General features: G+C 44.2%; 1 protein-coding gene across 2 annotated transcripts in view; it reads left to right on the forward strand.

The window, feature by feature from the left end:
- Positions 1 to 8,336, forward strand: part of TTL (tubulin tyrosine ligase) — a 34,470-nt gene extending 26,134 nt beyond the window's left edge. For both annotated transcript variants that reach the window (XM_028122457.2, XM_028122458.2), the window contains exons 6-7: positions 1,936 to 2,079; positions 4,793 to 8,336. In XM_028122457.2, the coding sequence (XP_027978258.1) occupies positions 1,936 to 2,079; positions 4,793 to 4,907 (259 nt within the window). In that variant the 3' untranslated portion in view covers positions 4,908 to 8,336. The remainder of the gene's footprint in view (positions 1 to 1,935; positions 2,080 to 4,792) is intronic.
- The last annotated feature ends 4,898 nt before the right edge of the window (positions 8,337 to 13,234 follow it).

The raw sequence follows: 13,234 nt of genomic DNA on the forward strand, positions 1-13,234 counted from the left end.
ACTCCTGCTGAAAAAAGATGTACTGTATAAAGTCTCTGATGATGAAAAAAAATTCTTTAAAGTGAATTATTAATCTTGAGCTTCTAGCAGATAAAAAAATAATATTTAATTTTGACTTGCTTCTGGCTCTCAGTTTTTCCTTTATGTGTTTGAGCCTAGTGTTTCTTTCACTTTGTTGGGGTATTTCTTCTTTTTTTTAACCATGAGTCTCTATTATATGTAAAAGTTTTCTTAATTATAATGGAAAGGGTATTTTAATTAAAACAAAAGTTAAGGGTATTCCCTTATAGAATCGAGATAAAGCTATAGAAAAAAAAAGTGATATGTGGCTTACCAGTGCAGGTTAAAGATGATTGAGAGAAGAAATTTTCATTCCAGTTGATTCTTAAATGGTTAACTGCCCAAAATTACTTTTAGAGGTTTAAACATAAGCATAGAAATATTTTCCTATTTTGGTGGTGGGGGAGAAGTAAGTTGATGCTTGGGCTGGGGTAGGGGGATGTAGTGGTGGAGGGAGGTTGGGGGAACAAGACTCTGGCTCCAAGTTCAGAGAGGTCTCTGTTCTTTAAAGTCATGAGTCAAGACGTACCTGTATGGATACATCTTGGAGTTAATCACATGAAAGCCAGTTCCTTCATTTTTCCTTCTAAACATACAGTTGTGTAGGAGGAAAGCTATTTCTGGTAATCTTAGAGTCATCATAACATATTTTATGACTAAAATAGATATTTTGCCCCAACATTCAGTTGAGGGAAAAAGTCAGGGAACATCTGCATAAAACAGAAATGACCTAGGTTTTCTGGGATGGTTATTCTAGAAAACAGTGATTTATTATTAGTAAGGTTTATATATATATATGTGTATATATATATATATTTTTTTTTAGAAAGATTTTATTTATTTATTTGACAGCACAAGGGGGGGGCGGGGCGGTGAAGGGCAGAGGGAGAGGGAGAAGCAGGCTCCCACTGAGCAGGGAGCCCAATGTGGGACCCCATCCCAGGACCCTGGGATCATGACCTGAGCCGAAGGCAAACACTTAACCGACTGAACCACCCAGGCACCCTCGTAAGTTCTTCATGTAATTACCTCCTTGAACCATCCCAGTGCTAGGACTAGGTATTATTTTTACCCCTTCCTTTATGGATAAAAAAAATCAAAGCTTGGCTAAGAGAGGTTAAAGAACTTGTCCAAGATTCTGGCCTTAGGCCCCTGACCTTAGATCTCATGTATTAACTCAGTATGTTTCTGAGGTTCATGTTCAACACTTTTGTGTTTTCAGTTTTCTGTGTTTTTTTTTTCCAATTTTTTTGAACAGTAGTTGATGTTAATAGTAATTCTATTTTGTATTTTAATATTTAAATCTTTTAATTAGTAATAATTTGGCATTAGAACCAGAGCTAATGAAAGTATGAATGAGGCCAGCTTCACTGCAGATTCTGCTCTTCACCAAATGGCAGTCCATTTCTTTTATGTGGCAACAATGCATGGGAGTGTTTTATTCATTACAAACATGGTGGCCGTCTCCTGTTGGAGGAATCCACATTTCCAGGGTCTGTGGTGACTTAGCGCTGTGCTGGGAAAACAGCCCCTACCTGTAAGAACATGAGTATTGGCAGAGTTTTCTAAAAAATACCTTGATAAATAACATTGTCTTAAATAATCTATTGGTAATTAAAAGAGAATTGGGGCACCTGGCTGGCTCAGTTGGTGGAGCATGCAACTCTTGACCTCTGGGTTGTGAGTTTGAGCCCTACACTGGGTGTAAACATTACTTCAAAATAAAATCTTTAAAAAATAAAATAAATAAATAAAATTAAGTCCAAGTGGATTTTTTATCATCACTTTTGATATAAAATCATCCAAGCACATCTTCCATGTTCCTTCTCCCTCAACCAGCCCATTCTCAGTGAGCTCTCCCCCTTTGTCCTGCAGAAGCTGCCTCATGAGCGTGGAGCCCGCCATCAGCACCAGGCACCTCCCTTACCAGAGCTTCCAGCTCTTTGGCTTCGACTTCATGGTGGACGAGGAGCTGAAGGTCTGGCTCATTGAGGTCAACGGCGCCCCGGCTTGTGCTCAGTAAGCCTGAACACCACTGTGTTTTAACAAATGGGAAGTTGGTTCCACAGTTGAAATAGCCTGTCTTGGCAAGGTGGTGAGCTCCCATCTCCAGAGTGTTCAAGCGTAAGCCATTTAACTGCTGTTAGGGAGGGTGGCCTTTGGCAGGACCCTGGCCAGCAGGGGGCTCTGCTGCTGAGTCAGTCCTTCCCAATTCCCCCATGTGTGTTGACCAGTAGTCTGTGCTCAGGTGGGTGGTAGTTGCTATGAGAATTTCAAACGAAGCTAATAACTGTCAGAGGAGACCCTCTTATGTGACCAGTTCAGGGAATGGGGTCCTGTGAGTTGGAGGGGACACTGATAACCAAGAAATTGAGGGTCTCTCCAGGCAGGAAGTGTTCTGAGAAGGCACTGTAGACACAGTGGAGCTAGAATGGGGATGTAAGGGAAGAGTGTCACATGTACCATGGAGAGGAAGGGAGAGTCTTCAGAAGGGGGGCAAAGCATCCAGTGGGACCCTGCCCTGTGCCAGGCTCTGTGGGACATGCACAGATGAGGAGAACATGCCCACGAAAGCCTCATGGAGGCCATAGAAGTTAGGGGAAGTCCCCTGGACATGATCCTTGAATGCTGCTGGTTCTTTTAAAGATTCACTTTCATCAGGTCAAGACCCCTTCATGGTTCCCCACATCCGTGTCTTGGAGGAATTGAGGTGATGTTCCACAGGTTTCAGAAAAAGTCCTGGACCTACAAGGGGCAGCATTAACACACAAGTAGCTCTTTCATTAGGAGCCAGGCCTTTACCACTTGCTCAGTGACTGTGACATGGCAGGTGTGATTCGTCTCGTTCGGCAGTTCCTTCAGCTAACCAGTATTCATTAGCACCTCCAGTCTGCCAGGCCCCATAGTGGGGCCTGGGTCACAGTCATGAGCAGAGACACCGGCCCTTGTCCTTAGAGAGACTGTGGGCATGACAAAGGACCAGACAAATACAGATTACAAACTGGGACATGCTTTATCCTTGATAAAGGATGTTAAAGGTAGTATCATTGAGCAAAGGGCTGCTATTGAGCCGTGGCTTTTGGAACTGAGTCGGAAGGAGGGAGGAGAGGTGAGCAGGATGGCTCACATCTTCCCTTCACCAGACCCACAGCAGCGTGCCTGTTTTCCCCTGTCCTTCTAATAAAGGTTCAGTCCTCCCTTGTGCTCTATGCCCTGTCCACCCCTCTTCCTGTCCCGTGTCCCTTTGCCTTCCTCATTCACGGTGTCAGCCTCTCCCACCTTGCTCCCTCTTCGGGGTTCCCATCAGCATGTGCATATGCAGCAGATTTCCCCAGCTGGTGAAAAAGTGCCCTCCCCTGATGCCACATTCTGCTCCGGAGGCTCCTCCTCCCTGCACCTGTCACAGCCAAACTCTGGAAAGCAGTGTCTGCTCAGGCTGTCCCCTCTTCCTCTATCCTCACCCATGCTGTGGTCCATTCTGGGCTGGATGCCATCCCCTCCACCCCATAGAAATTGTTCTTTGAAGGTCCCCAGCTAAGTCCATATTGCCAAGTGCAGTGGCCCCTTTCTGTGCGGACATCCCTGGACCTCTCAGCAGCATTTGAGGCAGCTGCTCACACCTTGCTGAGATGCTCTTCTGCTGGGGCTTCAGGCACACTCTCTACTGGGAAGGTTCGACTGAGGAGGTGTGGGCGAGATTGACCTCTTGCTCCTCATCAGCGGACCCCAGTCAGTGCCTCAGTCTTGGGTGTTAGTCTTCTCTCTCCACGGCGCTTTCTCCGAACGGGATCTTACTCAGTTTCAATTCAATTCAATTTTAAAACCATCATATTACATCACAGCCCAGAGTTCCAGACCAGGGTCTGCACCTGCCTGCCCACCATCCTACAAGGATGTTTGTGGGTGTCTAAGAGGCACCCCCTGCCCCAGACTCGCCCAACTGCGTGGATGTCTACCTCCCCTCCCCACAGAATCTAAGCTGGAATGCTGATCAAGATCCAGCCTCCTTCTTTCCATTACCCTCAGGTTCTGTGCATTGGGACCGTGTCCGCTCAGCCTCCAGCCCTGGCAGCCTCTGCTGTCCGCCCCCACTGTCGCTCTCCCACAGGTTGTCCTCCGTCACTGTGGAGGCTTTTGCAGAGAGCCTTCTAACGGGGACCCCCCCTTCTGCTCTTGCCCCAATAAAATCCACTCTCATGTGCACTACTCCTGCCATTGGCAGAGCCCGTCTTCTCCCCCTCCCCCAACACACTCTTTCTCTCCTCCTCCCTCCTTCCTTCCCCCCTCCTTCTCTCTCTCTGGGTGTATCTCTCCTCTCCCTCCTCTTTTCTGTCCTGTCATCCACTGTCTGACTTCACTCATTCCCCAGGTCTCAGCTTATTTGTCACCCTGGAGAGTCTCTCCTAGAGTTTGCTCAGCCACGCTGAAGGTGCTTTCCCTCCAAGTATCCCCACCACAGACAGGCACGATGGCTCTCACACTCGATTGAAGTTGCCCGTCTTCCCTGCCAGTGAGAGCAGGAGTCATTTGTCTATTCACCTGAGACCTTCCAGAAATATTTGTTGAGGGGATGCTTGATCTTCGTGCAGCATTTGTATGTACCATGGAAACCAATACTATGAATTTGGTCATGAGGTGGAACATCTAGGGCAGGTCCTGGTGAAAAAAACTTTGACTTTTCACGTGCACGTTGAGGAACATCTTCAGTGATACTCTTTAAAACACGTTGCAGGAAGCTTTATGCAGAACTGTGCCAGGGCATCGTGGACATAGCCATATCCAGTGTCTTCCCGCCCCCGGACGCGGAGCCACAGCACGTGCAGCTGGCTGCCTTCATCAAGCTGTGACCGAGGGAGGTGCTCAGAGCTGCCTCAGAAGAAGCACGAGCTCCTGCTCCAGGGGAAGGTGAAATGTCAGGATTGCTCATTACCAAGCCGGGACTGGAGAAAGAGAGGCAAACCGCAAAGCCGTGATCCAAGGGAGAACACAAGAAGAAAAGGCCACTTCCCCAAAGAGTGGTGGCTCAGGGGTTCCCAGGGGGCGCTCTCAGCACTGCTAAGGAGATGTGAAAACTGAAGCAAATTTCTCTGAGGAGAGAGCAAAATATTCTTCTAAGGGGAAAAGACAGGGATTTGATTATTTTACATTCTCACCCTTTAAAAAATCCAATTTTTATCCTAAGGCAGCATTGTGAGCAGCGCCTCTCCTCCCTGAGGGTTGAGACTGTTGGACCTTTGGTTGGTGTCTTTCCACCTGCTGCAGCCCTAGTGCCTTAGCTCTATGCCCAGCTGCAACCCTCCGTCCGGGGCAGGGATTGGGGGGTTGCCGAGGAGTTCCCTGCCCGTCCCTCTCCACAACACCCTGCCCTCGAAGGTCTGGACAAGCATGCACAAACAGTCCTTGGTTTTGTGCTGGGCGCCACCTCACAGCAAAGGGGGCTTGCCTCCTCATGTTCCTGATGGCCTTTGGTCAATCACCTGTCAGGATTGGTGTGGGCTGGGCACCAAAACAGCAAATGCTGCTCTCGATCTGCTCTGTGCATGTTTTAGAAACCAAGCAGCAAGTTTGCCACAAACCCATAAGCATCAAATAAGCATGAGAGAGAAAAAAAAAAAAAACAAAAAGCACGATGTCTTGCTTTACTTAATAGTTGGGTGTGGTGGGTCTTTGAAATACGATGATTCTCAGTTATCTTTGTTTTAACCAGAATTCTACATGCACTTTTGCGAAGTTCCCTTTTGTTCGCTTTTTTGTTGTTTTAACTTTTGGAAAACCCCCTCTAGGGGGCAGGAGAAGTAGAATTACACACACACACGCACGCACGCACGCACGCACGCACGCACACACACCAGGTGGCACTGCCCCAGACACAGGTTGCTCTCTCCCATTTTCTTGTCCTCGAAGCACCTTCTGCAGGAGCTGGAAGGGCAGGTTTTGTCCCAGGGAGGATTATCTGCCTGTTTGTGCCTCTTCACATCAGGGCGAGGGTCTAAATGAGTGTATGTCTGGCCTGAATGGGGGAGTCTCCTAAAATGGGAAAGACGTGGTTTCAGAGCTCCACACAGCATCTTATAAGTCAACAAATGTGTCCTGTTAGGTGTAGTTTCCACTTACTGGATCAAATGTTCTGTAGATTTTTTAGGAGGCTACATCACTAGCAGTGGGAAGAACAAGATGCTACTTGTGTTCATTGTGAGCTGAATGAACAGGTCCTTCCTAGAATGTACTGGGAACCACAGGAGTCCTCCTGTCCAGTAGAGTGCTGTGTTCTTCCTTTGTGTATATGTGTGCTCCATTATTCTTTCTATGTGGCACCAGACAACAGTTCCGCAGTCAGGGAGACTTTTCTAAAAGGAGAAAAGAGCAATACCTCCTGAAACATGAGATGTGGGAGCTTACAGTGAAGAAAGGAATAAGGAGTATTTCAAAAATGCAGCAGTGGGTGTAGGATGTGGTGGCATTATGTCGGGGTGAAGGAGAAAGGCCCAACTGGTTTGGCTCTTATGTGAATTTGGAATTACAAAATATTCTGGTTACCCAGAATACAGATAATAAACTTTGCATCCAGAGCAAAATAAAACAGCAGTGAAAGTCACTCGTGGAAGCCCAGCACTGTTGGGTTAGTGTTTAGGGACTTTGATCATAACAAGGTGCACACCCTTCTAGAAAGTGTAAGATACTGAGTCCTTGAGAAGTCTCTGTGGACTGGTGACGGGGAAAGCATGGAGGTTTTTGTCGTACTATCGCATGTGAACATAGATTTGTAATGATCTTTTGGACCTGAATTAAAGGGACATTTGAGAGTTTTCCAGTTCTTACAGTGACAGAGCTAAGAATGTAGATGTTGCAAGTCCATGGATCTTGATGGATTTTCTAAGAAACATAAATCACTGGCATATATGTGAGGGAAGTAAGGGTTTAAAAGAAAGTTATGCTTCATTCCTCACATGGTTTCAAATATGTATCTGTTTTATGCATTTGTCTTTGATCGGGTGGGATGGTTGGCTCAGAACTGTTCCATACCCTTCCATGATACCCTTGGCACAGATGGTCATGCCTCGCTCCTCAGTCTTTATACGTGCAGTATGTGTCCGTGTCGCCAGTTGCTGGGGGAGGAGGTGTTCTTTATTTAGAGATGTTAATTCCAATCTTGCCGCTGTCATTTGGCCTCACAGTGTAATATGATCCCGTTAACCTCTCTGTGCCTTGGTTTCTTATCTCATGGAGGAGATTGTTGCCTGACCCGGGGACTACCTCAAGGACTTTTAGTGAGGACAGGTGAGATTAGGAAGACTCAAGAACCTGTGGTACCAAGGTTCTCTGTGCTGACTATATGCTGGAATCACTTGAGAAGCTTTTTAAAAATGTTGGTTTCTATACCCTCTCTTTTTCTCCCACCTCTGACGAATGAAATCAGAAACCTGAGGCATCAGTCTGCTTTGAGATGCGTTGAACCACTGCTTGAGAAGGAAGGACAAACACATTGTTACCTTAGAATAATCAAATAAGACCTAGGACTTTTTTTAAAAGTTCCTTTTGGAAGGACAGCCATTTCTTTAAGAATGACTGTTGTTGGTCAACATGTTGACCTACGTATTCATGATACAAGCAACTGCTGTCTAAGCATGTTCTCTTTTTGCTTCTTGTCCCAGATTTGTAAACTCAAAACGTGCTCTCATTTCCTTAAATAGTTTGTGAAGTCTTGACAACAAATGTAAACAGACAGGAATTTATAAATCTGCTAAATATGTGTTAAGGGTATTCATTACTGAGAGAAAAGCCCCTTCCCTCACTCTGAACTCCTGTGGAAATTATAAACTCGATTTTACCCAGAACATTGAAGTGCCTCAGTGTCTGTATGATTCAGTGCAGCGGGTACTGGCATGCTTACCGGCTGACTTGCTGTTTCACTAGCGCCTCAGGATGATTATTCCAGACTAGGAATATCTGGTAGTGTTGGAAATGTATGGGATCCACAGAATCCGCAAGCAGCAGCAAAGCTACAGAGTGTGTTTTCATTGACAGCCAAGCTTGTGTCAGGCAGGTGTGGATCCAGCCCTGGTGTGGGTGTGGGTGTGTGGGGGTACTCTGCTGGAGAAGACAAGGGACCAGAGTAGGTACCCTGCAGCATGTGGGTGCTGTGGAGAAAATTCAGTGATACACTTGTCTCTGATCCTAGACACAGAATCTGTACCTAAGAGGAAATGAATTCTGAAATAAGGCGATTTTATGAATGTTTAAAATGCCCAGAGCATTAAAGTAATATTTCAAGCGTTTTTGTGCCCTTTGGTTCTATCATCTTATCATGGTGGTTGACTGTCCTAGGATATCACTGGTTATTTGAGTCCATGATTCTGTTACTCAGGTAAGCAGACTTTTTCCGGAAAGGGTCAGATTAGTAAATATTCTAGGCTTTGCAAACCAAACAGGTTCTTTGTTACATATTCTTCTTTTTAACCACCTCTTAAAAACAAACAGACTTAGTTCATAGGCCATACAAACGCAAGCCAGATGTGGCCATTGTTTGCTGACATAGCATGTTATTCAGTACATAAGCCAATAGATTGTCTTTTGAAACTGTAATGAGCTCCTCTAAGGTGAAGCATTGAAATAATTTCTGCTGCCAAAATCCAGTCCATCTCTTACATGTCTTGTGTATTGTCTGAATCATGATACAGATGGTCCGGTGAGACCCATGGTTGTGAGAAAGGATTATGTGTGCCTCAAACATAGGGAGTAGGTAGAGGGGCTTCTAATATGATTCTGCATTCAGCCAGAGGCCATGAAGTCCTAAGAGTTCACTAAGGCCACGTATATAAATACCTGTAAGTCTCACACACCTCAGCCATTTAGTGTCATTTATGTAAATTGTAGTTAACTTGTAACTTCCTGTGTAGAGAGACTGAATGCTTCGGACTTCTTTCCCATGTATGGCTGCTTTCACTCCATAAACATACTTCTGGCACAGAGATAAGGCCTTCCACAAATGGAAACCCTGGCTTAAGCACTCCAGACAGGTTTCTAATATGATATGACACACACCTACCAGACTCAGTGTAGCTTGCATGGGCAGGGTGCAGGGACAGGCAGACATGGACCCAAGCAGGAAACTACTTAGGATCCTGAGAGTGGACAGGTTCAAAGCCTTCAGAGGACTTCTCTTCGTGGCTGGTCCTGCTTGCTGTCAGTAGCTGCCCCTTCTCCTTAAAGAACCTGAAGTTATCCCATAGCCCCAGAGGTTCAGTGATATTTTAAAGATGTCTCCCACAAAACATCCCTAAGGTCAAAGGAAAATGAGCCCCTGTCCCAGGGGCTGCAAGCAAAATTCCTTTTCAAAATTCACATGAGAGGACATCAGTAAGAACAGCAGGGTAAAACCTCTGAAAATCCTATCTCCATGAAAGCGATGGGAACACTGGCAAAAACTTTCTAGAAATTAACCAGAGGCTTGCAACAATGCAGAAACATTTATTAAAGAAAAGTGGTACCACCTTGGTAAGAATAGCAAGTTTTGTGATGTTTTAATTCACCCTATTTTCATCCCCCTTTTCCTAGCTCCAGGATAGCCTTGGAAATGAAAAGCCCCACAATAGTAAAATCCAGGAGTCTAGCAACAATTGGAGGGTACAGAGTGGGGTTGGAGCTCCTCCAAAAAGCCCCATCCCCAGTGAATTGTCATTATTTGACCTGTGTGGCAGTTCCATGTAAGTCCTCATCTCAGGGCTTGTCTTTGACATTTCTCAAAGTGTGCCCACTGTGAACAACCTTTTCCCTAGGTGAGTTTGTTAAAAATAATCAGCAGCAATTGTTTAACACCTCAGCTTCCTGAGTTGGCTAAAAGAGTTGGAACAAACAACAAGCTGACCAAAAAACTTAGGAATAGATGGGGAATGAGATATCCATTGGAAGTTTTGAAAAGTTTCTGAAGAACATAGAAGGCCACACACATGTATAGGGCTATGTGCAGGCCTGGGGAGACCTGAATTCCCTCAGCCTTTTTTTTTTTTTCCTTTTTAAGTAGCATGGAGCCCAGCACTTGAACTCACAACCCTGAGATCAAGACCTGAACTGAGAACAAGAGTCAGATACTTAACAGGCTGAGCCACCCAGACCCCCTGAATTCCCTGTTTTTACCTCTATATGACCAGGAGAATCTACACAAGCCTCCCTGGCATGCGCGCACACACACAGCCCCTTGGCAAAGACTGGGAGACTTACTGGTGCAAGTGTTTAAGGAAATTAGTTCTAGATTGAACTAATGTTCAATCATTAGTTGACCACTAAGCTAGCAGCAGAAACTTCAGTGGCCACACACATCAAAGAATATAGGCTTTACAGAATTATTTCAGGAAACTCTAAATATTTAATCAATGACAACAATAAACCCTGGAGAGGATAGAGTATCTGGTTTCCAAAGTTGCCCCATCATATTATTAGATTTTTCTAATTTTCAGCACAAATTATGAGACATGCAAAGAAAAAAGAAAGTATGGCCCATGAAGGGAAAAGGCAATCAGTAGAAACCATCCCTGAGGAAGCCCAGACATTGGTCTTATTACACAAAGACTTTAATTAGCTATTTAAAATGTTTAAAGAACCAAAAGAATGATGAGAATGATGTGTCACCAGAGAGAGAATATCATTAAAGAGGTATAAATCATTTTTAAAAATAGAGCCAAGTAGGAATTTTGGCTTTAAAAAGTACAATAATGCAAATGAAAAATTCAGTAGAGGTGTTCAAAAGCAGTTTTGAGCTGGCAAAAGAAGGAATCAAATATGAAATCGATTAAGATTATCCAGCCTGAGGAACAGAAAAATAAAATGAGGGGCGCCTCTGAGGTGGCTCAGTCGGTTAAGTGTCTGCCTTCGACTCAGCTCCTGATCCCAGGACCCTGCTCAGCCGGGAGTCTGCTTCTCCCTCTCCCTCTGCCCCTCCCCCCTGCTCATGCACACATGTGCTCTCTCTCAAATGAATAAAATCTTAAGAAAAAAGGAAAAAGAATGAAGAAAAATGAACAGTGCTCCAGAAATGTATATGTATACCAACATACACATAACAGGAGTCCTAGAAGAAAGGAGAGAGGGAGGCAGAAATCATATCGGAAAAAATTGTGGCCAAAAACTTTCCCATTTGATGAAAAACATTAAAATGCATCCAAGAAGTCCAACAAACTCTAAGTGGGACAGGCTCAAAGAGATCCACACCAAGACACATCAACCACTAAGATAATAACTCTAAATACATAGTAAAAGAGACAAGGGAACTAAAATGTTACACTAGAAAATATCTTTAACAAAAAAACAAGGCAGTAATAAAAAAATGGAGAAGGTAGATAGAAAGCATATAGAAAACAAATACCGAAATGACAGACAGAAATCCTACCTTACCAGTAATTTCATTAAATGGATTAAATAACTACAACCAAAAAAGCAGACTGGCAAAATAAATAACAAAAACAAATCAAACATAATCCAACTTCATGCTATCTATAGGGACATACTTAAATCCCAAAACACAAATAGATAAAAGTAAAAATATGTAAAATGTATCATGGAAATAGTAGCTCAGAAACCTTGAGTGACCATACTAATATTAGACAAAATAAACTTTAAGGGAAAAAAATGTGGGGCACCTGGGTGGCTCAGTCAGTTAAGTGTCTGATTCTTGATTTCAGCTCAGGTCATGATCTCAGGGTTGTGATATCTAGCCCCACATCAGGCTCTGCGCTTGGTGTGGAACCTGCTTAATTAAGACTCTCTCTTTGTCCTTTGCGACTCCACTCCCTACCCTACCAGCTCATGTGTGTGCTCTCTCTCTTAAAAAAAAAAAAAAAGAAAAGAAAAGAAAGAAAAATGTTACTATAGGCAAAGAAGGACATTTATAGTGGTAAAAAAACTTAATCCATCAGGCAGATAGAACAGTTATAAACATATGCACCTAGCAACAGAACCCCGAGATACATGAAGCAAAACTGGCAGAACTGAAGAGAGAAATAGACAATTCAACGGTAGTTGGAATTTTCAGTCCCCCATTTTCAGTAATTGAAGAACTAGTCAGAAGATCACCAAGAACATAGAAAACACTGTAAACCAACTAGATCTAACAAATATAGATAACTCCACCCAACAAAAGCAAAATACATTCTTCTCAAGTAACACATGGAATATTCTCTGGAATAAACCATATGGTAGACCTTAATGACTCAGTAAATTAAAAATTATTGAAATCAGGGGCCCTAGCTGGCTCAGTTGGTAGAGAGTGTGACTCTTGATATCAGGGTCATGGGTTCAAGCCCCACTTTGGATATAGATACTACTTTAAAAAATTAAAATTATTGAAAGGTTTAATGGTGTCAGCATTGGATAGAAACAGAAGATGACCTTTAAAGGAGATATAGGAATGAAAACTTCCATCTGATGTAGGTAAAGGTAAGATTGACAGAAGGGATGGATTCCCAAGGGGCAGGAGGACACTTGTAGGATTGGTGGATTAATTCATTATCTTAATTGTGGCAATGGCTCCACGGGTGTATACATAGGTCAAAACATCAACGTGCACACTTTAAATGTGTGGCTTATTTTATGTCAATTATACCGCAATACAGAATACAACTGTTAAATACAAACACAGAAGATGAAGTTGGAAAACATTTGCAGGTATTCCTTGATAAACCCATATTTTGGGGGGAGAAGTGATTCATAGGACTTATGGAAACTCAAAGGATCTTTTTTTCTTTAAAGATTTTATTTATGTATTTGACAGAGAGAGACAGTGAGAGAGGGAACACAAGCAGGGGGAGTGGGAGAGGGAGAGGCAGGCTTCCCGCCGAGCAGGGAACTGGGTCCCAGGACCCTGGGATCATGACCTGAGCGGAAGGCAGACGCCTATCGATTGAGCCACCCAGGCGCCCCGAAACTCAAAGGATCTTAAGGCTGGAGGTCCCCTAGGATGTCCGGACCTCCCGGCCCCCTAGGAATCAGGTCTAGATGTGGGGAGAGGGGTAGCGAGGACAGACCACTCCCTCACCATCGCTGTGAAGTCTTTACGACTTAAGAGTTGGGTGGTGAGAGCAGTCGGTCTGGTGGCCAACATCTGCTTTTTTCCAGAAGTCAGGGTCAGCATCAGGTATCGGCATCGGAAAATGATCAAGGCGAACAGGGGGGTAAGGAATCT

This window comes from Eumetopias jubatus, unplaced genomic scaffold, assembly GCF_037043125.1.
Source record: "Eumetopias jubatus isolate StellerSeaLion01/CBP00866 unplaced genomic scaffold, mEumJub1_p1.0 scaffold_9, whole genome shotgun sequence".
In the NCBI taxonomy this organism is placed as follows: Eukaryota; Metazoa; Chordata; class Mammalia; order Carnivora; family Otariidae; genus Eumetopias; species Eumetopias jubatus.